Raw genomic sequence first — 27,875 nt, forward strand, 5'->3', positions numbered from 1 at the left:
TTTTTTTTCTTTTTTCTCTTCTTCATGCTACAACAAACCAGTGGCCAAGAGCAAATCTAAGTAAGTGCTTTCCTTGTCAGTTTTTGATTTCTGCTACCACCCTGTATCTTCAAGTGACTTTACAAAATATTAGGTATTTCTAACATTTTGTAATGTACCTGAGAGAACAGCAGTCCTTAAGTCTGGCTGCATCCTCTCTGCCCTTCTGCATGTGTATTTTTTCACAGGTAAGTGCAGAATTGTGTGAATCCTTCCCCAGGTTCTAAAATTGCAGCAAAGGCAGGTTTTGTGCTGTGGGCTGTTGCATTTTGCAGAGCTGTAATATCCAAAGCACCCTGCACAGGGGAAGCAAACCTCTGTACTTTGTGATTCAAGAAAGGCTCTAAATTATCCACATGACCTTCCTCTTGTTGACCTTACATATGTTTTAGTTGAGGAGGGCAAGCTGAGGTGCAGCGTGGGTCTTTGGGCAGGAGCCGTGAACCCTTCCCACAGGCAGAGTGCAGAACGCTTCCCAGCTATAGCACGTTTGTGTGTCTGTGTGTGAGTGGACGGGGTGCAGGCAGTGCTCTGGCATCTTGATTTGCTCTGAACTCCAGCTCAGGATGTCTTGGTGTTTTACTGTTATCTGTTATTTGTGGAAACAAACACAGTAAAGCAGGATGTTTCTGTGAGGTGGAAAACCAGCTTTTAAAAATGGTGTTTCTCATGGTAATGTACTGATTTCCCCCACCCCCTTTTCTGTTTTGTTTTGTTTTTTCCCCTGATGTTTCTTTCTCTGTTCTTTGTATAGTCCCATCTATACTTCAGGAATATGTTATCTCCGTATATTGTCTATAAGTTCAAGTTTTTTGGACAAGGTGTGTATTGTTCAGAAGAGGCTTGGCCTCAAATATGTGGTGCACAAGAATTTCACGGTCTGGTCGTACTGATACCACTGATTCCCTCCGAAAGGGGAAACCACACAGAGGCTTTGAGGAAGTGGGTGAGCTACAGGGGAAGGAGTCTGTGTGGTTACTGTTGCTACACATCACATCTGCAGTACTGTACAGGAGAGGAGAATAATTGGGGATAATCCCTAGATTGTCGTTGGTCAGTTGGTCTGCAGGAATCCAGTGTTCTTCTGTTTATTTTGATCTCTAGAGTAAATTAGATTGCAGAGCTAAAAAGGGAGAGCTCAAGGAAGTGCACTGGTCAGAGCTGCACAAGTGGGGAAGAATGGATGGCTCTTCAAGGTTAATTTTGACAGACCATTTTGTATTAGAAGCAGGAAGATCCAGGGATATGAATTGAATGCTTACGTGCAGAGATATATCCACCTCTTTATTGCAGTGGAAGAGAAGGACACAATTTACAGGCTGGTTAAAGGGTTTGACCTTTCTTTTGAAACTCCAGAAGCTGCCCTGTGTCTGGGAAGTTGTGCAGATCTCGGCATACTTCCAGGCTGGAGGTGTGGTGTCTCCTCCGTCTCCTGGCTTGCCCTGCTCCCAGGGACACTGCAGCTGCTGCCAGTCAGCCCCACAGACCGAGAGCCCTCCAGTGGGGAAGGGGCTTCCTGGCACTGGGTTAACATCAAGCCCCATATCTCTAGCAGGATGGGCCATGCTGAGGGGTCCCGCTTCTCCTTTTGCATGCCACTTGTTCCATCCTATCTGCTCGGGTTCCTCTCTGCATGTGGAAGTGATAGTCTGTGATGCAGTGTTATCTATAGCCCGAACATCTTCAACTACAATCATCCTTCCTCTCTTGCCATTCTCTTTTAAGCCATAGTGACTCAATTGTATGCTGATTCATTTTTCTTTTCCTTTTTTTCTCCTTTTTTTACTTACCTTTTTTTCCCTTTTTCTTTTCCTTCTTTTCTCTTCCCTTTTCTTTCCCTTTCCCCCTTCACTGTTTTGTGGAGGAGCTACTTCTTTCTGGGCTTGTATTCCGTTCAGGAATTATTTAAACTTGATGCTGGAGCTTATGCGTTATAGTGGGCTCTTTGTCTGTGTTATAAGTTTAGCATATAATATTGACGCTCGCCTCCAGAACATCCATGAAGTTGAAATTAAGTATCTTACGTGACTGTGCCAAGTTTGTGCTGAAAGCTTGTCCGTGCCCTGGCAGAGGTGGCAGGCCCTTGCTGTGTGTCTGTGCAGTGATACAAAGACATTCCTTGTGACTTTAGATACATCCTGGTGAGGATGAAAAGTGCAGCTGAGACGGGCTACTGTTTCAACGTCAGGAGGCTCCGGCTGCAGGAAAAACTGGTGCTGTTCAAGTACGATCCCATTGGTAAGAGCTGGGGGAAGAAGTCAGCCTGCTTTGTATAAGCTTTCCTGACTCTGTGGGGCAAAAGGTTTGAATGTAACAGGATTTTTCCCATCTAAGCAGAATATGTCATAAAATGTTTCATACTGGGATGACTGTATGGTTGCTGTTCTTTATAACATTCCAGTGGGAAGTAAACGTTACCCTCATATTACAGATTGTGGCAGTGAAACAAAGTAGTGACTTGCCTGACACATCAGAGCTTTGATGACAGCCATGCCACATGTCAGTGGCAAAGCAAAGTAACACAGGAGTTCTTTCATTCTGTTTCTTTGTGTGGTTTGATAGACTGTGCTACCTCCAACAAGCAACCACGAAGTATGCATCAATAGAAATGTTCTTTTATGCTCCCATGGGTGCTCTAGACAATAAATTTTAACCATCACTTATAAAATAGACTTTTTCTCTTGAAGAAATAAACACAAGCTCTTCCTTCTCCACAAATGATACTGCTGTCCAGATGACAGTTTGTGGGTTCTTTTATGTTCCTCTGGATCTTGTAGATTTTCTCAGTTTAAGAATCCTATTTGTTGAAGGGTTAGAGCACTTGCCAAGCTGCCTTTTGCTCACCCAGCTTTCTGAAAGATGGCTAAGAGCTCAAGTTTCTGAGGGAGAAACCAGCCCATAGTTAGTTACTATTAAAAAGCTGAATTTAATGCTAAAAAGCTTAATTTGGGGAAACTTGGAACTTAAACCAGAGCATGCTAGAAATAGCATGGCAGAGTTAATGCAAGAAAGGCTTATTTAAATCTCTAGAATAAAGAAATGTATTAAGCAGCTCTAAGTAGATGACATAATGCATGGCCAGCAGTTATGTAGTTCAAGCTTGTTTTTTGATCAAGTTCTTGTTACGTGACTGACCTTTTCATACTCAGCTCTAACAGCGCAGGAGGGTCATGGCAGGTGAGAGGAACCACCACAGAAGCAGTGTGCTCTCACCGGCGCACTCATGCTGACAGAGGTTGTGGCTCCTTTCTGAATTCCATGCAGAAGGGGAATTGGAGATTACTGGGGGTATTTTGTTGATTAAGAAAAGTTTCAATTACTGCATTGAGACATTGCACAAAGTGATCTTCCAGAAGCTTCTCAAGCTGTAGGGAACGTGAAGAGTAGGAGAGCTCGGGCTAACTAGTGCTTCTGTTGCGGAACACGTAGTAGGTTGTTGAAGTACGAAATTGGAAGTAATTAAGAAAAAAAAGCTCTGATCTTTGTAGCCTGTAGTAGAACACAAGTGAGAAATTGATGTGAGAAAGTGCTGCATATGTGAAGGGAAGTAAATCTGAGTCTAGATACCAACTCACATCAGGAATATGTTAGGAAGCATTTTCACTTGGCATGCATTTTCACCTTATGTTTTGTACTTCTCAAAAACCTGGGACCTCTGCAGAATGAAGCTTTTTAGTGAAGTAGTGGCAGTGGTGCCCAAGTTTCACTACCTCCTAACTGCAGCAACAGAATGTGTTACTAAGTTGCTGTAGTTCTTAAAATGAAACTTTTATGTGGAAGAAGAGGTTTTGTTATTGTGTGGATTGCTCTTGTGTAGCTTTCAAAGGAATTCATATAATGAAGCTCAGTCGGAGCAGTGGTGCTGTTCGTATGGCATTGTAAAACTTTGCTTTCATTTATTTTTTAGGCTTTTTTAAAGTAATGCATTGACTGTGCTGAACCTGCAGCTGAACTGACTTTGCCAACATGTGCATCAGGCATTGGAGGCAGGGTCAGTTTGTGCCTCGATGAGAGATCCATCGGACACTTAGTTAACGTCTCAGTCAGTCTGTGGGACTGACTAGATCCAGCTCATCATCTGTAGTTGTTTGGGCTTTGAAGTTGAAGAATAGTAGAAAGCAGAAAGAACCTATTTTCGTCCCTACGCTGAGCAGCTGTGACTCAGAATAGTCACACAGAGCAGCTGTTGAATGTTTTCAGGCACTCGAATCTTGATACTTATTTCCACAGAGGTAAAATGGACCTCTTAGGAACTAAAAATTACATGTGGTAAAGTGAAAGCGCTACTGAAACCCTTCAAGAGGTGGTTAACAGCAGCGCTGCACCAGTCGGTTGCTTTACACTCATTTAAGCAGCGAAGGCAGGCAGGAGAAAGGGACGTAGGCTCGCTGGATTGCAGTTTAACACTTCAGGCTTCTTAACAGATTCTTTCTTTCCCCTCTAGCAAAACAACGTGTCCTCTTCACAGAGAAGAGAAAAATCCGCTCAATCTGAACAATGACCGGAGTTGATTTATGCGAGAGGAGAGATGGTCTGGGGGGAGGACGGGGTGAATGCTGATTCAGAAATCCAGCAACATGGACTGAAAAGAGAGGAAATGAACTGGGATCACCGTCTCCTGTGATTTGAAGGCCATTGTGAATAAAACAATGTAGAGAGAGAAAATTCTTAATGTCTGGACATAGATCATCAGAGTAACATTTATTTATCTTTTGAGTTATTTTTACAGTACTCAATTAAAAAAAAAATTAAATAGCAAATCCCATTGTGTTTTCCATTGTGAAAGAGGCTGTAATCTTCAAAGGAGCTATTGTTTTATATGGCAATAAAAATCAACATTTTCCACAGCAGGAATTCAATGGCAGGATTGCGAGTTTTTCTAACCTACCAGCCACAGATTCAACAGTAGTGACCACGAACTGGTCAGTCCTTGGAGGGCAAGTGCTGCACCAGCGCCTTCCTAGGAAAGAGATAAACAGTGGGAACCTGGTCAATTGAGATGAGCTTTTGGACAAGCTGTGACCATGGCCACAAGGGCTAGGTTATTGTCAGTCAGGTAAGCAGGTTGGATTTTTCCCTCCTGGGTTTTTGTCAAGCATGAAGAAAGCAGACAGCCAATGTAGTTCTGGGATGGTTTTGCAAGTTTTTCTTCCTTAATTAGCTCACCTATTAGCTAATAGTGCTAGAAATGTTTTTCAAAGTCTACCTTAGTAGCACACTCATCCTCTTACCAGTCTGAAGGACCTTCCCCAGCCTGGCAGAGCTGCATGGGAGCAGATGGGGCAGGAGCCAGGCACTGGCCTGGGTGGCTGCAGCCAAGGACTGAAGCTGCAGTCTCAGACCTAATGCTCTGCTTCACATGAGCCTTAGCCCCATGGTTGCATGTGGGGCCAGAGAGACCTACTGCTGTGCTGTGTTCAAAAGACCTCGTGTTCCCATCCCATCTTACCACTGTAGAGCAGCAACAAACAGGATTCCTCACATAAGAAACAAAAAGGCTTTCCTGGTCTTTCCAAGTGGCAGAGAAGAACTTCGGTGCAGTCAGAAGACTAATGCTGTCTGTGATAAGATAAAATTGGTACCTTGAGCTAAGCAATGTCAGTTAGAAGAGGTTCTGGGGCAAGTCCTTCCTGTAAGGATATGAAGATTGTGTCCCTGCTGCCTGGACGCTCACTGATGCAACGTAGTTAGAATTCCTGATCATATCCTCCATGGATAACTTGGGATAGTAAGCCAGGTAGAAGGCCAGTGCTCCCACAAAACTGTCTCCAGCTCCCTGGAATAAAATAACAAGTTTTATTAACCTCAGAGAGGGAAACAATTCAGACACATTTACTGGAAAGACAAAAAGTTGCAGCACGGGTTGCAGGAGCCAGGAAATTGTTTAGGGGTTGAGTTCTGTTCACTTTCTATGCCCAGGAAATTGTGCTGTGTTAAACTATCGATACACTATACTATCCAAGCCATGACACTATCTTTGTGCCCAGCTGTTGAGTCAAGGTACATGCTATAATATGGCTGAAAACGTAAAGAAAAAGAAAAGCAAGTGTGCTACAGTTCAGCAACGTGCTATTCTAAACACTGCTTTTGAAACTTCCTGTTGTCGGAGTGTCCAGTTTTGATTTCTCAACCTGAATGTTTCATTAAAGTTATTTTTCTCTCCTTTAACTTCTGTTTTTCATAAAGGTCAGTGGTAGAAGGGACAGAGAAAAGGGGAAAAAAAAGAAGCCACGTGGCTTGTGGCATCTGTAAATTCCTAGTTGCAGAAAGAGACATTTGGATGCCTCCAGAACTTGGCTGTTGCTCATGAAAAAGGTCCCACTCATGAAGGTCTGTGCTGTCTCTCGCATAAACTACTCTTATTCCTGGGGCAAGCTTTGGCACCTGTGATGATTTGCCATGGGGTGGAGGACAGTGAGGTTCTCCTGGGGCTCTGGCAGCTGTGGCCCTCTCCAGCTGTCCGTCCCTGAGCCATGTCTCCCAGGAGAGCTGTTCCATGCTCTGCCTGCCCCACATGAGCCCAGGGCGAACAGAGAAGACACCATGTCCCGGCTTGCTCTGAGGTACCACTAGTGCTCCGATCAGCAAAGAATGAAAACTGTCTGCTGCCAAGTGCTTTTGAACAATAACTGTTGTTTTGCGATGTTGACTGCTCTGCAGTGTCCCCAACAACTGGTAAAATAAATCATTTTTAACTTGATTTGCTCATTTCATTCCACAGGGTCCCTTCCTCCTCCCCTAAAACTGCCTTGATTTCTAAGGCCAGGCTAGTAACAATTCTTGTTGATACCATAAAACTGGTTCTAAGATCCCCTTTTTCAAATCATACTTTATGTCAGGAAAAGCATTACACTGGACACACTGGTAATATCTTCTGCCTTCAATAACCAGCATATGGACTATCTCCCCTGAGGGGATTTGCCTCTGGAGTTGTAATAAATAGGCCCCAAGAGTCATGGGACAAGAGCAAAGGGCCTGGAAAAAGTTAGTTAAGATAGCTGAGCAAAGTTTCTAACTGGAAGTTAAGGTTAGGAAGTAATTTTCCAATTCTGAGTTCTAGTGGTTCTCAGTGTTAAACTCCTACTCACCCTAAAACGAGGTGCATGTAAGATCATTCCAGCTAAAACCCCACCACTTCCACAGAAATGTGTCTGTAACGTTATAAGCAGCTGACAGGCTGCAGTGTGCAATGCAAGGGGACCCTACGGGGTAAGCACAGGATACGGGCGCCCACACTGTGCCTTGGCTCTCTTTGTCCAGCCCTTCCACAGCAGCTGTTTGCATTGGCGTTCCCAGGCGAGAAACTCCCTGCTTAACTCTCACTTAGCCCAGCGTTTGGATGCTGCCTCCTGTCACCTTCCCAGTGGGACACGATGGAGAGCCGCATCTGGCAAGTCAGAAGTTAACAGGGAGGCTGTAACCCGGCGGGCAGCACCTGTTTCAACAGTTCTGTATTCCTGAACATACCAAGGGCAATTGAAAGCTTTTATCAACTTCTGCTGGGCCTTTGTTTCTCTCCTAGTTTCCAGAGTGCTCCCACAAAGGCAGGTGGAGCAGGAGCCGGTGACTGCTAGTTAAGCATTGCCAGTGCCTTTTGTCTGATGCATAATACAAGAATCTCCAGCCCATCTCACGAGTTTATAATCTAATCGGTGCATGATTAATTATTAAAGCTATTTTGGTGCTGCCGTTACAGACAAGTAGAATTTCAGATCTGTTATGCTGTAGCTCTACCAGGAAGAACTCATTGTTACATCAGATATTTCTCATACCGTGATCACTGGGTAATGGAAGTGGCCAAATACTATTTTCATGAGGAATACTCAGAATATCAGGTGTCAAATAGCATAAACTATTACTCAGAAGCAGCATGAAGCAGAATACTGTATTTTTATTTTTTTTTTTTAATGGAGGTAACTAAACACTGCCCCAAATATTTGCTTCACTGTTCACTACTGGAGCAAGAAAAAACTAACCACACATCCCCCAGGTCTTAGTGTGGATCACGGCGAGATAGAACTTAAGTGAGTCTCCCTGCAATGTTCCTGTGCCTCTCCACTTGTGGGTGATGCACTGAAGTTGTGAGACAGCTGTGGATGTCCCTTTTGGAGAGGCTGGACAACATTAGGGGACTACAAAGGTGGAAAAGGGGAGAACAGCAGACCTCCATGCAGAATGGAAGAAGGCCCCCTAGATTTTTTGTGCAAGAGAAAGGATTATGGAATGATTGGGAGAATATACAGAAGGATTTGATGCCAGTAAACTTTTGCTGAAATCCTTATTTCCCATACATAGACTGAAGGAGTCAGTTTCTCTAAAGCTCAGCTACTACAGACCCCAAGGGTATCGTAAATTCAGTTGCTGGTCAGTAAATGTTTTGTATGTGGGCTGTTTTCAATATAGGAGCTACCACACTGCAAACAGGGACATGCATCAGGCTGATGATGCAGATACCCTGTTCAACCTTGTTCTGGTCCATGCAGACATGACTGGCCAAACGTGCCTTAAAAAGCAATAGCAGAACTGACTCAGCTGCAAGGTTAACTGCAGTAAGAACTATTTTCAGCTTACAGAAACAGACCTTCCCTCTATGGTATTGTGGATTAAGCTACGTTGGGTTTGGTAGATTCAGAAAAGGCCAGTGCATGCAGAGCAGAAGAAGGAACAGGCTCAGGGTAAAATCAAGATAATCCAAACTCTGGATTAGCAAATACTGGTTTTATATTTAGCTGTTTCCAAACCTTCCGTAAGAAAAAAAAACCCCAACAGCAAACAACTCCTTTGTAAAAATAATGAATTATTAAAATGACCAGTAAGGTGCATTTATTCTGCCCACTGACAAAATATAAACACAGGATATGTAATATTTTACATTCTTCATCATTTGTCTTCCAGGAATTCTAAATACATTGCAGATTTTGAGATAATCCTCATCTCCTTGAGTGCCTGGAGACAATTCATTCCATAATTATAAAAATATAACTTGTTTAACCTTTCTCTAAAGCAGGAGATGCTCGTTTGTATGAAATAGAATAGAAAACTGGATCAAAAAGAAAAAAATGGCCTGATATGGTGTGGCTTGTTCTATAATGCAAATGTTACGGTTTTGACTAAGATTTATGGTTTCAAAGCATTTTTGAAAACCTATTTCTATTCTGTGCCACTAGTCTGGAAGGTCCTTGTTTTTCTGTTTGTCTGGAAAAGGGCATTTTTGTTTGTTACAATCCAGCACTGATTGAGATTCTGTGCCTCTAGAAAAGAGAAAACCCACGAAAACACTTCTATTTATACCTTAGCTTTTGTTAGTCTGATTTGTCAGAAGCTGGTTCACAACTTTAGTAGAACTATTTTTATACGATGCTGCCCTGAGAAGCTTTTTAAGGAAAGTGCTTTGTAAGTAAGTGGAAACTATATTGTTCAACAGACTTTTCAGCAATGAAAGCATTTTTCAATCAATCATGCGCAGAATAATAGGATGCATTTCACTTGTACAATAAGATGTCTTGTTCACCAGAAAAATTGGAGGCCACAAGGCCAAAAGCTGCAGTTCACAGTGTTGCAGCTGCCTTGTTTCAGGGCAGCCTCCTGCTCAGGCTTCGCCCTCCCTGCCTGTCCTCTTGGGCAAGATTGATGGCAACCACATAAGAACAGGGTGGGGGCTCTGGCTCCTCATGTTACTGAACCACAAAAACCCCTCCTCAGCTGATTTTTCAAGAAGTCACAATCATAGAATCACAGGGTTATTGAATGGTTTGGGTTGGAGGGGACCTTAAAGCTCATCCAGTTCCAACCCCCAGCCATGGGCAGGGACACCTTCCACTAGAGCAGGTTGCTCCAAGCCCCCAGGTCCAACCTGGCCTTGAACACTGCCAGGGATGGGGCAGCCACAGCTTCTCTGGGCACCCTGTGCCAGCGCCTCAGCACCCTCACAGGGAAGAACTTCTTCTTAATACCTATTCTAAATCTATCTTCTTTCAGTTTAAAGCCACTCCCTGTGTGCACTCTGTGTATTACATGGATTCACTCCATTAAATACATTGTAAGAGCATGTTCCCAAGGAATGATGTGTTGTATAGCAGTACAAGAGAAACATCAGGCATGCCTGTAATGATAAATGCTTTGTCTAGTGAATAAATCAAAACATCAATCCAAAAGCTGTCAAAAACTGCATTATAATGTAGAATCAACGACATTGCTTGTAATGATGCTTCTAGTCTCATAGGAGCGCTCACAGCAGTGCACAAACGAACGAAGCCTGAGGATTACACTGATTTAGTGCAGTCTAAATGCATGGCAAGACAGAGATGCCCAACTTTGCTGAAGGAATTGGGCCTTGGAGAATTCCTGTTGTATTTATAGCACTCCACAACCATGTGATACTGGATTATGCTAAGGATGTTATCGCTCTGTGTCACATCTGCTCAACATTCCTTGCTGTTCTCTTGCCTACTCTGTACCCGAACTACAAATTAGCCCCACGTAACACAAAAATAGCTGCCAGTGAAGATGCTCACTATCCATTCCTTGTAAGTGAGGAAAGCCTATGTCTCCGTACAATAATCCCCGGGTTGTGCTTTGATGAAAAGTTACTAATGGAACTGGAAAAACATTTCCAGCCCTCAGGACATAGTCAGACACGCTTGTGCCAAGAGAGTCTATGTCTCAGCTAAGAGATAATTTCAGCTGAAATACTCAGGGAGTAAAATATCTCTTGGTAGCTGTGTGGTGGGTTCACGCTGGCTGGATACCAGGTGCCCACCAAAGTCGCTCTATCACTGCCCTCCTCAGCTGGAAGAGAAAACACAATGAAAGGCTCGTGGGTGGAGATAAGGACTGGGAGAGGTCACTCACCAATTACCGTCATGGGCAAAATAGACTTGACTTGCGGAAATTAGTTTAATTTATTACCAATCAAATCAGAGAAGGGTGGTGAGAAATCAAACCAAATCTTTAAAACAACTTCCCACCACCCCTCTCTTCTTCCCAGGCTTAACTTTACTCCTGATTTCTCTACATCCTCCCCCCAAGTGGTGCAGGGAGACGGAGAATGGGGGTTGTGGTCAGTTCATCACACGTTGCCTCTGTTGCTCTTCCTCCTCAGCGGAGGACTCCTCCACACTCTTCCCCTGCTCCAGCATGGGCTCCTCTCTGCACAAGCCACAGGTCCTGCCAGGAACCTGCTCCAGTATGGGCTTCCCACAGCTTCCTTTGGCCATCCCCTGCTCTCCATGGGCTGCAGGTGGGCATCTGCTTCACCGTGCACCTCCACGGGCTGCAGGGGCGCAGCCTGCCTCACCATGGGCTGTACCATGGGCTGTACCATGGGCTGTGGGGGAATCTCTGCTCTGGAGCCTGGAGCATCTCCCCTCCTCCTGCACCGATCTTGGTGTCTGCAGATACTGGTGGGGCTCTGCATGGCTGTGCAGACCTTTAGAGGTCACAAACTTCTAAACCATGAAATAGTTGAAAATTACAAGATTTCCCCCTAGCACTGTTATTCCTGTATCTATGAATGGAATTTTGAGCCAGAACAAAATGATACAAACTCCTTAACATGGAACTACCAAATTTTGCAATAAAATCAAAATAAACTTGGAACAAATAAGCAGGGCTCACCTTTTTAGGTCTAAGTTGGGCTTTTGGTGCAGACTAGAGAGCACTGCAAAGCTACATGGGTTGAAGATAAAGGTGAAATACTCAGAGAAGCACACTGCACACTATGCTCCAGACCTTTGGGGTCTGAATCCACAACTGCATTACTGTGCTTAATCTGTGCTCTGGTAACTGAGTGTTTCTGCAGACTTGTCACAAGGACAAGCTAGAACATGTTACCTGAAGCCAAAGGAAAATATACAGAGAGAAGCCAGGGCAGTGGTGCTTGTCTGTTCCTTTCTTCTTCCCCTCTGCCTTCCCCATTGACGCTGTGTGATGTGGTCTGCATGCTCCAGACCAAGTCATGGGGAATTGTTGTGCTGCTGCCCCACCATACACTCCCTCCTCCCAGCCACGTGCAGAATGGCTGTATTTGGCCACTGTTTGACAATGGCGGGAGGTGTAAGCTAAGACGTTTTAATTTGCATTGCCTGTAGGTTGACACTTAACTAAGTGATTCAGACTGCAGTTTCATAATAGGCTTAAGCCAATCCATGGTTATGTTATGGCTGAAAGGCTCAGTCCCCACTCTTGTTTTTATCCTTGTCTCATGTTCCCACACCCTCCTCTACATCAGATCTAGCGCCCGTGTGGCCACGCAGTGAGGCAGATCAGTTCTCTGATCCTTCTGAAGACTAAGCCAGCCAACACTGATCAAGAAACATTAGCTTCCACCCAGATCAGCAAGCTGCTGTATTACCACAATAGCTAGTCCAGTGCAAATGAGAGAAAGGTTAGAAACACTCCTCTCAGCAGCAGCATGATCTTGGATCAGCTTAAGCCAACTGTGAAACCTCACCCTCAGTCAACACCAGGCAATTCATTAACTCAGTTGTGTACCCAAGACCTAATACTCTGGCTTCTCGCTCACACAGGGAAAGCTGCCTGTTCCACTCTTCCCCCTGTACCCTGTGGGCTTGGACTGGAGGAGTGAGGGAACGATCACGCTTCCTTTCTGTCTCTTTTCCAGGCTCTGTTCTGGGAAGCTGTGGGAAGGAGCAATCCCTGACTTCCTTGCATTTATGTTGCATCGTCGTACTTGCATAGCCATGCAAGGGGAAAATTTCTTGCTCACTTACTCAAGCTGAACGAGGGCAGCATGTCATCTGGTCCTTCACATGTCTTGAGAACTTAGAGGTAACTAAACTACACCCACCATAGACTATCAGTTGGGAAACATCAAAACCAAAGCACACCACAAAATGCTTCACATCAGCTGTCAGGAATTTTTACCCACTTCCTGACAGATTTCCTGATGGTTCATTAACAGTGATTAATCAGCGTGACCATTAACCCCCTGCATTCCTGAGAGATTAATCTCGATACAAAGCCTCCTGCATGCATTTTCTTTCCTTTCTGAAACATCCTACTACATTAAGTTATTCACTGCTTCTAAAACGATTGGTGACAAGCATTACAGATGCATGAATTCCCCTGAAAAGTTATCTGGTTTGTGGTGAATGTTGGAAATAAAACATACAGCATTCACAACTCTGCAATTTTTAATTTGTATGTCATCTAAAAAGCACAGCTGAAAGCATCTACAGATCTGGCAATAACACACAGTCCTGCTTTACATTTCAAAGCCTCTATACAGCATCTGTTTGGAAGGCAGGTATTAGTGCTCTCATTTCAGAGGACGGGAAATGAACCCAACTTAAGATCAAGGATGTTAAGAACACCCACTTTGAGCCATCTGTGGGCTGAATCCAGCGCTCCTGATCTTGCGCGGACTTCAACAGGAGTCACATGGGCTACCCATCCTTTGAAAATGAAGCACAGCTTGGGGACCCCAAAACTGCCATATACAAAAGTAGGAAGTGGACCTCCATGAGGTGCCACATTTCTGCTGGATTCTCAGTTGGGATCAGAATAGAAGAGCTCCTGCCTCGCTGTTTACAAGACAAGTACTGCAAGGTGTCTGTGAGGTGATGGCTTTCTCTTAGTGCACACTGAAGAAATCCAGGAGGGAGCATGGGAGAGCTTCATTCTGCCAGGTAATAATATTCCAGTATGCCACTCAGCACCAGGGAAGAAAGTTATTGCATGTTACAGACTAACCCCAGTAAGCCAACGAATTATTCACCCACAGGGAGCACTCTGTTTTCTGAATCATCGAAACAATTCAGTGTGATGATGCTCATATAAACTCCTTTCAACTCCAGATAGCATTAATGAGAGGTGACAAATTTATGTCTTTCTTACACAATGGAGTAAGAGCACTGAACCAGGAACTCCACACGCTGTTTGGAAAACAATAGATCCATGCTGCTGAACCTGTGAGATTCCCGTCAACCAAACAATTCACCACTACTCTGATTCCTGTGCTACCAGAGCGGTAAGGTATTTTGGCAAGGAATATTTCAATTTAGGATACACTTCTGTGTAAATTTGCAGTTTAAACTTCAGTTAGCTTTTGCCTTGGTACATGATTCTTCCCTGGTTTCACATCTGAGCTATGTTCTGTTACCTCCTTTCATTTGACCTGAGAGTTCATACCTCACAGAGAAACTCAAAACCAGGAGAGGAAACCCTCCACACTTGGGTTTTTTGCTGGAGTGCATATAGAAAACTTATGACATACAAAGCACAGTATTGGAGAACTCTCATCACACTTCAGCTCAATACAAAACTCTCCAGTGGCACTCTTGCAAAGAACAGCTTATATACCAAGATGTGCCAACAACAGGGGAGCACGTAGATATCGCCACTAACAGAAATAAGATAGACTTTCAGCTGAACATGCTACAGGAGCTCTATCTACCTTTCCCAAAGCTTGAGCTTGCACAGAATCAGTCGTGGTTGAAGTTTGGCATTAAATATAGCAGCTTCTCAGAAGGTTGATTTGTACTTCTCAAACTGGTTTATCAAGCCTCAACAACACACAGCTAGTCTCCTACTCTAATCAAAAGCTTCACTTATCTCACTTCCTTGAGAAGTACTCCATTCCCTTCATTATTCATGTCACGCTCATGCCAACTTGTAATTTCTTCCTAACAAAGCTCATGCTTATGTGTTAATTCACAAATTTCATGTAATGAACATATGAAACTACAGCTGAAGCCCTGCCCAGAATACATCATGTTACTCTGATAGTACTCTGCAAATACTGGCAGCAGGTTTCCCTTCCAAACAGTGAGCCAATATGCTCCCCAACCAGGAGAGAACTGGCCAAATTGTCATGACTGTATCACCCAGTATCACATCAGGGGCTGACATGGCTTCAGGACCCCATAATCTAACAGCCAAGTCAGAAGGGGAAAATCTCCTTGCTGGGCAATTTCACTAACCACACATGGGGTTTTTTTCTCTCAGACTGAAAATGCCAAAAGACTCTTAGTGATCCCATCTAATCTGACGAGATGCACTCAGAATGACACAACTGCCATCTCGCCTGGAATTGATCAAAAAACCATTCTTTTTTTGCACGAAAGCTCCATATGCTCGAGTGCCTCTTTCTAAAGTAACTAGGCTTTGTTGGCTGGCCACTGCTCCTGCCTACCTCAGAACTACATATCCTGGAGGGAAAAAAGAAACCACTAAACTTCAGGAGTTGGTTTTTTTTTGTCTGAGCTCACTCTAGCATTGTCCTCTTGCCAGCTCCCTGCATTCTTTTTCCGACTGAGTTTGTCTAAACTTTTTGATGAGTACTCAAGCTTTATCTCCTCTCTCTAGGTTCAGCCAGATGTGACCTGCAAGCCAGAACTGCTGCTCTCTTCGAGAGTATTGCTGTCTGCTACCCACCCATTCTGCTGTCCTTAACCTGTAGGGCACATGTGCAGAAAACACGGTTCCCACACCTCGCTCATGGTCTTCAGCAGCAGGTGAGTACCGAGGCACTGCAAGCATCAAAAGGCATTCTCTATGGGATTCCCTGTAAAAAGGATCTTTCCAATGAACATACTGCATATTGAATGATTTCAGTAACAAACTCACAGACAGCAGCTATGAGGCACAAGACTTTCCTTACCCTTTCCCTGTATTTCAAAGAATCATAGAATGGTTTGGGTTGGAAGGGACCTTAAAGATCATCCAGTTCCAACTCCCCTTCCATGGCCAGGGACACCTTCCACTAGAACAGGTTGCTCCAAGCCCTGTCCAACCTGGCCTTGAACACTGCCAGGGATGGAGCAGCCACAGCTTCTCTGGGCAACCTGTGCCAGTGTCTCACCACCCTCATAGTGAAGAACTTCTGTGTCTGTTTGTGCTTTGAAATTAATAAAACCAATACTACTTATAGCCATTGCTATAAGTAAATATTGCTGTCAGAATTTGGAATTTGCTTTTCTACAGTGGAGTTGTTCTAGAAGAGCTGGTTTTATACCTGTATGTCTATCTCTACACACAGAGACATAAAACACTATGAAAAGTGACAAAATCATTACACTCAACTGCAAACTGTCTATTACAGACATTTCTATAAGTTACTGTCATCAGTCACCAAAACTTATGGCTTTAGCTTCCTTCCATTTGTCTAGCTTAAGCTGTAAAATATATTCTGTCCTTGGACAGGCTACTAAAGATTAAGTCCTTTATTCTTTATAAGAAATAAAACTTCTGGCATTTTCTGTGGTTAGAATTTGCAAAAGCAAGAAGCCTGATTTCCCCACTATTCTCATTTCTCTGTTCTTGTTCTTTTGAAAACCTAATTATGCAATATCACCGATCCAACGCAAACCTTTCTGGTTTCTGCAGTGACCAGAATTGGCAATGAAATCTCTGTTGGGGGAAATCAGGTCTCAGTTCATTATCAACATTACTGCAATTGGGTAACTAAGTGGGCAAGGGGCTCTGGAGCAAGGTTTGCCTTCTCTCTCGCCATAGCCAGAACTGATGTGAACAAACTGAGAAGAGTAGGTTACATTCTACAATAGCCAGGATGATACCTGGTTCTGCAGAAACTAGCTTTAAAGAAGAAAAGGAGGCATACGACATGTGTAAGCTAACCATAAACACAAGAGGTAAAAAATGATGAGGAGTTTGGCCAAGAATATGCTGCACTATTACACAGCAGATCACATTTGCAACTTCCTACAGCTCAGGCCAGAAAAAGATACTTGGGAAGGTGACGCTCTGGATGTGCCAGAAGCGCCAGCTTCCACTAGCTATTTTTAACTGCAGGAATTTAATTAGAAAGGATGGCTGCACACAGTTGGTCTTCCTTCCTCTCCATCCTTTGTGCAGCTCAGACATCCTGGAGTGCTATACACCATTACAACTGACACTGTCTTGTATGCGTGCACTGGAGGCCCAATGTATCTGGGGCCTCTAGATCTGCTCTGAGCAGATCTGCTCTGAGCACAGGGTGAGCTACATACCAGGACTGAACATCCTCTTGGAGGAGACCCTGTGCTGGCTTTATCATAAAGACAAGGGGAGAAAAGCAAATCAAGAAAAGGAATGCAGCATGTTCTGCTGTGATGATTTTGGTTTATGTTGCAAGCCATAGTTAGCCCAAGCGAAGAAATAAAAGGGTCATTTCCTACTCTGCTCTCAACCTCTATAAATTAGACCATTGTTTTATTTACTAAAGCATCCCAGAAGTGAAATGGCATGAAGACAGCTTCAAGATATTTCTGGACTTAGCTTCCCTAGACCTCATCAGAATGTAACCTCAGGTCCAGATGCTGGATACTGTGTTCTTCATGTGTTCTGGCCCCAAACAAAGCAGTTGAGTTGGTGCATAAATGCTGCCAGCGTCCTTACTTTTTCTGTCCAGGCCAATCAAAGGGGTTAACTTCCAAACTGGAATATTTCTCATTATGACAGTAGTGGATCCAAAGCATGTGTCCTTGTAGTACATCTCCAAAAATCCCTTACAGCCCCTTCAAGAAGCATCCAATGCAAAGCAGCTCTGCATTACTATGCACTTTTTCATTTACATGGACATCTACAATGATGTCCAGTTCTAAAAATAAAACAGCTGATATCCTGACAAAGTTTTTCCTCCAGTTCTAACTCTCATTCAAGAGAAGTACAGAGAAGAAGTTATGGTTTTATCAAGGGAAGCAGCTTCACTTGCCACTGGCAAGCCAGTCCCTGTATGCTTTTGTTCCCCATCTGCAAAACAGTGGTAAGAATAGTACTTTACCTTGTATTGTGAGTGTTGTGAGTACAGAGGTGGTAAATAATGTAAAGTGCTTAGCAACTTCTGTAAACATGTATACAGAACAAAGATGTAGGACACAATGGGACAAAACATCATGAACTGATAGGGATGGTGTGTAGCCAAACCAAACAATTCTTGGTATCACTAAAGTAACTGATATAGAAATTCAGTTTTATGATGAAGTTTTTGTTGCCTGGCACTCTGCAGTCTTAGAAGGGGCTTAAAAATATCTAAATATTGGGTTTAATCTTCTTTTTATTCTACCTCTTCATTAAGTACCCCCTTGTAATTTAATCCAATTTGTGGCAAATGCTAATACTGCTTTGGGCCTACTTCTCCCTGTCAGCTGTATCTGTTAAATTATGCATTTCCATCTGGAAAGAAACTGTACAGGACTGTAGGCTCTCTTCCACTTAAGAGTCAGGAATGGAAAGGGATTTAATTAGATGCTCCGTGGTTAAGAAAAGGACTAGAGCAAAGCCTGGGTGGTCTGTGGAATCTTCCACTGGAAAACAAGGCTGCAAATTGTTCTGTACAAGCCTGCTTCTGTTTGTTCATTTTGTTTACATTGTTTGTTCTTACAGATTAAAATAGACAGTTACTAGGCAGATGATAAACAGTGTTTCCTTCCATGACAATGTTGCCTAAAAGTAAAGAGAGTAGCATGGGTCATTTTTTGGCTACATGACCCCAACTCACCACGTAACTTGGAGGAGGATATTTTTGCCTGGTGTTTCAGAGCACCTAATTGCTAATACTTTTTGTTCCATTTCTCCTATCTGTGAAATTGGGATAGTATAGCTTTCTGCTCTCAAAGAGGAAAGAGGGCTTGCTCCAATGTTTCTCAGTTGACTGCCAGTGCACAGGGACACAGCTCTTGCAATCCCTCTCGTCACCGGATGGATACCTGTATACACTTCGGCCACCGGCCAAGCCTTCAAAAACTGAAGTGTCTTTACAAGGTCTGAATCAGAAGCAGAAACTTGCGATGAGCCAAACAATTCCCATCTACACTTAACTGTGAGTCAACTCAAATGCAGTGATTTCAGTCATGTGCCCTTTCACAGTTCAGCTGAACTTCAGAACATAATAGACTCAGCTTTAAATAGATTTACAGTGCAGATTGCTGATTGGAGTGTCTGGAAGATTAACTTATTCCTCATGGTTTTTCTGTTCCAAAATTCAATGGATTCCATATTTGTAAAAGAGGGAATGCAGAAGTCTAAGTCAGAAAGTGGGCTATGACTGGAACTAAACTTATTTATTAACCTATTTTGGTTGCGTGTTAAAGAAAGGAAGCTATTATGCTGTCGGTTTGTGGGATGTTAATGGGAGCTCTGGGCATAATTACTCTGTGTTGGTGTGTGAATAAACCCAACTGATAGATAAGCTGTTTGCCCGATAGTAACTTTTTCTCTTTCCTTGAAGAAGAAAGGGAAGATAAGAGAAGAAAAAAGAGAAGAAAGAAGGAAGAAGACATAAAAAATAGGAAGAAAAAGAAAAAAAAAAGGCAAAAATAAAAATAATAAAAGAAAAAGCAAAAGAAAAAGGAAAAAAGAAAAAGAAAAAGAAAAAAGAAAAAGAAAATGAAAAAGAAAAAGAAAAAGAAAAAGAAAAAGGAAAAGAAAAAAGAAAAAGAAAAGGAAAAAGGAAAAAGAAACAATTAAAAAGAAAAATATGAAAAAGGAAAAAAACAAAAATTAAAAAGAAAAGAAAAAAATGAAAAAGAAAAAAAAAAAGAAAAAAAGAAGAAAAAGAAGAAGAAAATCTTGCCCTTTGTGGTCACTTTACTCCTTGCTACATCCTTGGGTAGGAAAAGGTTAAACACTCAACAACATTTTTCTCTTCTTAGCAAGTTAGAGAACTGTACATCAGACACATTGTCTGCCAAATGCTTCATTTACTACCAGCTGCATTTTTACTTTGTTGAGAGATAGCCGAAATAAAATCACTGTTCTTTGTGGAAACGGCATGCTAAATAATGTACGGCTACAAGATTATTAAATAGCAAAGGCATTTGATAATATTAGAGTCAACCACAAGTCCCACTTCTGCTGATGCACAGAATTTTGAGTAATTAGTCATTGCACAGAGTGTTGTATTTATATCCCCTTGAGCCTCAGACGTTAGGCCACAAAGTCAGGAGACAAAGAATTGCTGTTATTAGGAGGACTGTTTTGGATTTATTTATATTCTAAGGCTTTATTTCAGTGTCCACTTCACTCCTCTGGCTCAGGCTTCCTCTAAACCAGAAGATACAGCTAAGTCAGAGAATTTTAGTGTAAACCATATTTTTACAGACAAGACCTCTTAATTTCAAGCAGAACTTCAATGAGTTTGCAAAGCCCCCAAAGAAGCACAACTGGCCTGAGGTTATATGACAAGCCTGGGAAAAAGGCCTCCCAGGTTCTGTTCTGATCTCTAACAGACTTCTCATGGTTTACATGCAATACATTAATAGCAGCTCCAATTTATGGATAGATGAATTGGGATACAAAGACGACAAGTAACTCTCCCAAGGATTTACAGCAAGTCTTTTGCAGAGCCCTGGAACTCTTACTCAGTCCTTTGTTCAAATTGCTAAACCACACTGCCTTCTTTAGACCACAATTACTGCACAGGCCTGAATACTGTGACATATCTAAAATTATACAGCTATACACTTATATGAGGCTTTATTAAAATAAAGATTGTGTAACATCTTCAGAGCTCAATGCAAAGCTGCACAGTGAGCATTCAATTACTTAAAGACAGCCTTTTTAATTCTCTCCCATAGTAAAAGAGCCAGATGTAATATACTGCAAGGAGAAATCAGAGGGAAACTTAGAAGGATTCGAACACAAAACATCTGATGACAAATTCATATTGTAGCAATGAGCCTTCATTTTGCAGAACTGACATGAAAAAATAATGGTAACATTTATGATTATGACAAATAGTATGTATCATCTGTCTCTGAGAATGTCATACAGAGTAAGACTACATGGAATAAATCATACACTCATGTCAAATTTCAGGCATAACTGAGTAGATTAAATTTTGAATTTGATCATGTCTCATAAGTGAGTTTCCTGTTTATAAGCATGGCACCTCAACCTGTGATCTCCTTAGCTTCTCTCAGCAGGTTGTGTACTCTCTGTTATCCAAAAAGCACAACCAGACAGGGAAAACGCTGATAACATGAGAAATGATACAGGGAATTTAATGTTGTGCTTAGAAATACTGTGAAGTTAAACATTCTGGGTTGTCCATGAGATTAAAAGGGAGACCGTGGACTTGTTTGGAGTAGGGGCACCTCTGTGAAAAGTGATTACAATTTTTTATTCAAATATTGTGTGCCCAAGTGTCTCTATTTGCCTTTACAGAGAACACATCCATGCCTAAGCCAGATATGCAGATGCCTGATCTCCTGACTGTGAGTGTGCTAATGCAGGACCTCTGTGCACACAGCATTGGCATGTGTAAACTTTGAGGTCAAGTAGAAGCTGATGAAGAGAGCTTAAGCAGAGCAACTGTACTTAAAACTCCTGATGGGATGGAAATAAGAAAGTCACCCTAACTGATGCAAGCATGTATGGATGCTATTCAGCATCTTTTTCAAACTGGGCTCTAGAGCAAACCAGAGGTTACAAAAACTAACCCTAGAATACTTCCCTCCCAAAGTGACCTCTGTGCTGCAACCTGGACATGGGGGTATAAGAGGGTGTTAGTGGGGCAGCTCTGGCTTGCTTGGTCAGCATTTTCCACTAGAACCTCTACACAGGAGAGATTCTGCCTGTGCCAACCCTCCAGCTGAAAGCATAGATCCTAGACACAACACCCCACCTTCAACTGCAACGAGCAATGACAGTAAGAGGCAAAGCCCCGAGTCCTGGGGTGCAGCCCCAGAGCCAGCAGGCACGTTCCAGCCTGCCCCAGCTACCGACCACCACACTGTCCCACCTCCCGAGAAGGCCTGGCATGGACAACTCATGGATAACCTGGAGCTCCAACAGCCCGACTACCTCCACAAAGCCCACCTGCACATACCAAGCCCTAGGCAGGCCTCCAGTGTAGCTCAGGGGCACGACTTGGTCCCCAGCTGCCACCTGAAGCGCTCGGCTCTGTTAGATCCCATAGTGCTCTTTTGCAAAATGGAAGGGAACTAATCTCACTGCTGGCCAAATTCCAGCTTTGAGTAATTACATTCTTCTGACAAATTTTCCTTGGCAGCTTGAACGGAATATAATTAGTAAATGTAAATAGATGTAAATAGTGCTGTAAATTACACTTTGCGTGACTGCAGAAGCAGAGTGGGAGAGTGAGGGTGAAGGGGCAAAAAGAGCAGAGCTTCGTTCTCCACACCATGGACAACGGTGTTGCTTTCCCTGCCATCAGACTGGGAATGCCTCTGCCAGGACGGTGTGTTCAGGGCTAGTGCAGCAGCAGATGCCACGATCCAGGATCATCATGTGGTTCATCACACAGATCATCCACTTCACCTCAAGTACAATTTTGACCTGGTGGTGTTCGGTCATGTCCCACAGCTGTGTTCTCAAGCAGCTGCTGTGTTCCACCTCAGCTGTGCTTCTGCTTCAGCAGCAGGCAAACCGCTTCACACACAGACACATTCAACTGCTAAATGTGTGTACATGATATTATTGTTTTCTACAAAATGGTTATCAAATTTGTGAATGGTTTGTGAAACCTTCTGCTACCAACTGAAGAAGTGTCATAGAAGTGGAGTTATATAATTATCCTTCACAGCTATTTTAATGCAGCCTCATGTACTAGCTTCACCTAAAGTGGAAATAGCTTCTTCCAAAAATAAAATAAATGCATATATTTAACTTCATGCAGTCAATTGAATTTAAAAGCAACTATTTAAAGTAATGAAAACAGATTATAATGTATACTTTTCTTATATTACCTACACATTAATACTTTTCTATATGTCAAATGTCTCTTACGTAGGTCATCTTTAAATGCAAACTGATATGGCTAGTGAGCTTAATCAGGTATTTCTTTCATACAGGAAAATTGAGGATGATTTTTCAATAATTCACTTATTTTTGTTTTTATTCAAAATTTGCGTATAGAAAATAGCTAGCAGAAACTAGTAAAACGCAGGGAAAGTTTATTTTCTTAGCAAAAGCTTGTTGCACTATTTAGCTATAACAGGAGAAACAGATGTTTCAGCTTTACAATACCATGTCTTACAAAACTTCCTTCTGAACGCCTATTCGTGCTCTACATGTTTTGGACTGTGTATGGCGAGCTCTGCTAACAGTCATGGGAAGCATTGCATACATTAGCAAAGCCCACATTAAGATAATTAGCGCTAAAAAAAAAATCAACAAGCCTCTTTTTTTTCCCCTTTATAGTATTGATTTAGTGTGGGTGAAAAATGCCAGATTTTCAATCTTGAAGATTCATGTTCCACCACAGAGCAGGAGATGAAGCCAGCTCTTCCCAGTGTTCTGCCAATAAACTCTGAGATTAACCATCTCAAGAGCTAGGAGGAAGAGCCAGGCTTTACGGTCTAACAACCCTTAGTCTCTTTGATGAACCTATGATCATGGAGCATGGGGAGCACACAATGTGGGACAGGGAACTCAAATTCTTAATCTTTGTGGCTGTACTTAGGCAAGTATTTTCTTGTAAAAAATGTTCAGAATTGCTGTGGCCAGCAGAAAGGACCAGGAGGCAGCACAGAAGTTGCGCTGCTGCAGAGAGAACTCTGGGCAGTGGTAGCAGCTATGGGAAAAATTCTTACAGTCAAAGAAGCCTTTGAGGTTCATTTTGCATCTCCTGTGTGTATCTTCTAAGTGGCATGCTCTGTTTTAATACAGACTGTTTTCCTACCTAAGGGGTCTGCAATCTTTTGCAAATCCTGTGATGGGTTATACACACATTTAACTCTGGCAGTAACTTTACCTTCTGTGGATCCAAACAATGTCAATATGGATACAGGCACATAACCAGATGTGATTGGATTACGGCAGTTTAAAAACTGACTCACTAGTCTCTCGAGATGCTGAAGTCAGGGCAGTTTAAGGTAGCAAGTTTTGTTTAGTATTAAATGACATGCTAAGAGCTTGCACATGAGCAGCTCTGAATACTCTGTGAGTAGCTGGCTACTTGCTAAGCCACCTTACAGCTTGAGTTTATTCCCCTGGGGAAGGATCCACTGCAGCATGCCTCTGAAGACAGTAACATGTCCTACTAGGACGTTTAGTATTTATCTTAGTAAGAGAGTTATCCAGGTTAGTTGAGGATGTTTGGAACGGTTACTTTAAAACCACTTGCTTTCAGGCAAAGTGATAATCAGTCTAAGCACTGTAAGACTTTTATAATGGAAGGCCAACACATCTTTTTTCATTCAGTCTGCAAGACTAAACCGAGCGCAGCTGTTTTACTGAAAACAACCCACTGGTATTTAAGCAGATTAACAAAATTAACTGTGAAAATCCTCTGCTATGTGAAAGCCAATAACCTGTTGGCCACAAGGAGGCAGGGCAAGGATTCAGTAAACTCAAAAAGATTGCTTTATTTAAAAAAGAAAAAAAAAGAAAAGGAAAAGAAGAAAGAGGAGCATTAAATTAGTTCAGTCATGAATCTCTGAACTGCTAGGAAAGATAAAAAGCACTTTTCAGCCCCAGTGTGTGGTTTCAGTATTGCTGTTTTATTCCAAGAGCAGCAAATATCTTAAGATATCAAACAATAGCTGATCTGGCAGCAATTTTCTGCTTCTTTTGAAGAAGCAGATCACACATGTTTCTTCTTCATCACTTCTGTGTGATGTAAAGAAAAACTTTAACACTAAGCTTTGATAGCAATAGTGGATTTACCAACTCAGAGTAAGCCATACTGCCAGGTTCACAAGGTGTTGCTCCCAAGCTAATTAGCCCTGCTTCTGGGCAGCTTTGGGAGCTCTGCCTTTTGCTCCCTTGGCATTTCTAAGTCGGTGCTAAAAGCAGGCAGAGGCAGTTTGGTGTCTCTAGTCCCCTGCCAAGAACCTTCTGCACACTACAGTACAGTACAGTAATACTTCCCTAAATCAGAACTTAAGGACATTCCAAACTCAGCACAAACTCAAGGTCAAACTTCAAAATGACAAAGGGGCAAAAGAGGAAAACAAAGCCAAAGTATCTCTGTTTCAGAGTTAAATGGACAAGGATTAAATTTAACAGTGAAACAGCCTTCCACAGTATCGCACATCACAGTCCAAATCTATGAGTGACCTTCTGTTTTAGATGAAGTGACTATACTCCTAGCTCTGCTGCTGCATGCTACTGAGCTAGGTAATTTCAGTCCTCTATGCCTCTGTTTCCTCGTCTTTTAGACAGTTGCTTTCCTTCTTTGTGAAGCAGTATGAGGTCCATGGATAAAAAACATGCTACAAGAACTAGTTATTATTAATGCAATTCAGATATGGAATGCACCAGATGGTAAAATCTCCAGGATTTTAATGAACTATTGTAACAGAACATATGTAATATGACGTTATTATAACAGGCATTTAAATGTATAGTTAGTACATACAACGTGACCTGCTCTGCCCTCAGTAACTCCACTGGAATTATTTTGGATTTATGTCAGATAATACTAGGAACACAAAATAGCCCCATATGTGCAATGTGGTAAGGTTTTCATAGCAATGCTATCTTAACTATTGCCTGCCCTGTTTTCACTTTTTGCTGGGGGTATTGCATTTAGTGGTCTGTTAGACTACACCTTCTGCAGTTAATTCTGAGCAGGAAGTAAAAAAAAAAGTACCCTCATGTCAAAGACTAAAATGCCTCTGACCGAGTATCCCTTAGGTATCATCAGAAAATAGTTGTCATGAAGCAGCAAGAACTTCGGGCTTTTTTTCCACTAAATTCTGTAAAAATTATGTCTTTGAGCACCTTATGCTAGGACCTGGTAAGCAATTCATGCTTATGTCAGAAGAGCCAAACATTCCGTTTCAGGCTGTGAGGACAGTAGTATCTCCTTTCTCCCACAGCATTTGAGTTCTGGACAAGATGAGTTATATGACTGGGCAAAGGTGAAAAAGCAGGACTGCAGCTCAAGCCACAGGCATCACACATTACAGAGACAGGTACTGACTTCAGTAAAGGAGGAACATGAAGATACTATCAGTGTGTATAATAATTCTAGCTCATCTACAATACAGACTATAAAACTCAAGTGAACTGACATCTAATATATGAGAGGCTGGAAGCAAGATATCAATTCCACATCATAAATTAGCCTTTGTGCTAGTGCCCAAAGATTTAGCTGATTACTCACTGCTTTCCCTTAGTGCTTAAGCAGTCTTTTCCAAAGCAAGACAGTTAAACCACAAAAACGTACCGTAGTGTCCACAGCCCTGACCTTCCCAGCAGGAACGTGCTTTGGAATGGGTTCTTCTACTGATATCATCATGCAGCCTTCTGCTCCAAGAGTAACAATTATGAGCTTACACCCTCTTTCTAACAGCATGCGTCCCACCTTTCCAGCATCTTCAAGGTTGCCAACTGGGATGCCCGTTAAAATTTCTGCCTGGAAAATAACCCACGCAAATGAAAATTACAATCTGACAGAATTCATTTTTGGACAACAGTTGCATTTGAAAACAGTATTTAATATAATTTTTAAATGTGTATTATAGGATGATCATAAAACCACTTCCTACACTAATATTCAGCTACGTCTTGCTCCTCATCTGAAATCACTGTGTACTTCAGGCATAGCAGACTAAAGGAGAGCAGCCTAGGCAGAGACACAGGAGGCATGGGTTCTGTTCCAGTTTCTATAACTTACCTGGCATGCAACTCTTAATAAAATCACATTTCTCCCACATGCCTCAGTTTCTTCATCTGTGAAATTAACACAATGGCACAGCCTTGGCAAAAGCATTTTGTGCTCTAATGTGAAAAATGCTACATGGCAACTCGGTCACAATTGTTGGAGGATATTTATCACTAACTGAGAAACTTTTAAAATTCTTTTTTAAATTCTCAGTGTTCAGCTAGAGGGAAATCACAAGGGAAAATCTCTTTAAGGGGAAAAAATAATTGCTCAACTTTGACCACTCTGTTCATTTTAGTATATATTTTAGATAAAAATACCTAAAAGTTATCTGGAGCTGTGGGCAAAGGCCCATTACAAGATTATTATATATTTGTGTTACGGCCATGCCCATAGGTCTCTGTCAAAACTAAGACTCTTCTGTGTTGGCTCTGTACAAACACAGATAAACTCGTTTTCTAACAGATGGTGACCTTAAGTCAGCTTCTCCCAGTTGGCTCTTAAAATTAATCTTTTCTAGTTCCACCCAACAAAGAGCAAATTTTCCCAAAAATTTGCAATGAAGACTCCAGAATCAAGCATCCTTTTTGCCACTTCATACATCTTCTTGAAGGCATAGCACTGTCAGCTGTCATGTACTTTTTCTTTTGGCAGGGAAGAGAACAAGAATGAAACAGCAAGAAAGGGAAGAGAAAATACAGTGGCATAATACCGTATGCCTTCAATTGTAAGTAAAGAGACATATTCTATTTTGCTGTCTTTACTAGATCTTGTCCTGCTTGACTGAGGAGAGGGAAGTCCTACTTTATCTTGCACTATAAGGTTGCTGCTGGATCTGAAAAATGCAGTCAGAAGTATTTTCAGTTAACTGCCTAGTAACTGGGCATAGCTTCCACGCTCTTAGAGTTACTTTCAGTGGTAAACTTGCTTTGGAACCTATTCACCAGCTCCTCTTCCTGACCTCTGCTGCATTGGCAACTTGGCTTCTTGGGAAATAGCTGCTGAAATATTTTGAAGTACCTCCCTCTGCTTTACCGAAACTTGAATTCTGCACACATACTTCTTGATATAATGGCCTATAAACTATAGTGATTAAACAACTGCTCCATGAAGCACGGGCCATGCCTGTAGTAAAGAGAGGGAGGGCAGACAGCTGGGGACAGGAACTACTACAGCCATCCCAAAGTAAACCGCCCCCAGCTGTGAGTCAGCGCCCGCTGCTCCCCACTGTCATTTCCTGTGTTTCAGCCTGACCCAGGAGAGAGAAGCCACCCTTAGGCTCTGAAGGGCCAGATTATGC

General features: G+C 42.4%; 2 protein-coding genes and 1 long non-coding RNA gene across 7 annotated transcripts in view; 2 read left to right on the forward strand and 1 right to left on the reverse strand.

Moving 5' to 3' along the window:
• Nucleotides 1-4,799, forward strand: part of MRPL33 (mitochondrial ribosomal protein L33) — a 6,016-nt gene extending 1,217 nt beyond the window's left edge. For 2 of the 3 annotated variants that reach the window (XM_030499075.1, XM_030499072.1), the window contains exons 2-4: nucleotides 42-60; nucleotides 2,171-2,277; nucleotides 4,484-4,719. In XM_030499075.1, coding sequence (XP_030354935.1) covers nucleotides 42-60; nucleotides 2,171-2,277; nucleotides 4,484-4,533 — 176 coding nt within the window. In that variant the 3' untranslated portion in view covers nucleotides 4,534-4,719. Of the gene's footprint in view, nucleotides 1-41; nucleotides 61-2,170; nucleotides 2,278-4,483 lie in introns of all 3 variants that reach the window. The other variant, XM_030499073.1, reaches the window with a different exon arrangement.
• The window catches only part of RBKS (ribokinase), a 70,491-nt gene continuing 47,337 nt past the window's right edge, over nucleotides 4,722-27,875 (reverse strand). For 2 of the 3 annotated variants that reach the window (XM_030499069.1, XM_030499071.1), the window contains exons 7-8: nucleotides 26,138-26,326; nucleotides 4,722-5,815 (exon numbers count right to left, since the gene is read on the reverse strand). In XM_030499069.1, coding sequence (XP_030354929.1) covers nucleotides 5,642-5,815; nucleotides 26,138-26,326 — 363 coding nt within the window. In that variant the 3' untranslated portion in view covers nucleotides 4,722-5,641. The remainder of the gene's footprint in view (nucleotides 5,816-26,137; nucleotides 26,327-27,875) is intronic. The other variant, XM_030499070.1, reaches the window with a different exon arrangement.
• LOC115613531 lies at nucleotides 12,673-27,545 on the forward strand. The gene is made up of 3 exons (XR_003993420.1): nucleotides 12,673-12,828; nucleotides 15,367-15,515; nucleotides 27,230-27,545. It is a non-coding gene; the product is annotated as an uncharacterized LOC115613531 (long non-coding RNA).

This window comes from Strigops habroptila, chromosome 10 (assembly GCF_004027225.2).
Source record: "Strigops habroptila isolate Jane chromosome 10, bStrHab1.2.pri, whole genome shotgun sequence".
Classification (NCBI taxonomy): domain Eukaryota; kingdom Metazoa; phylum Chordata; class Aves; order Psittaciformes; family Psittacidae; genus Strigops; species Strigops habroptila.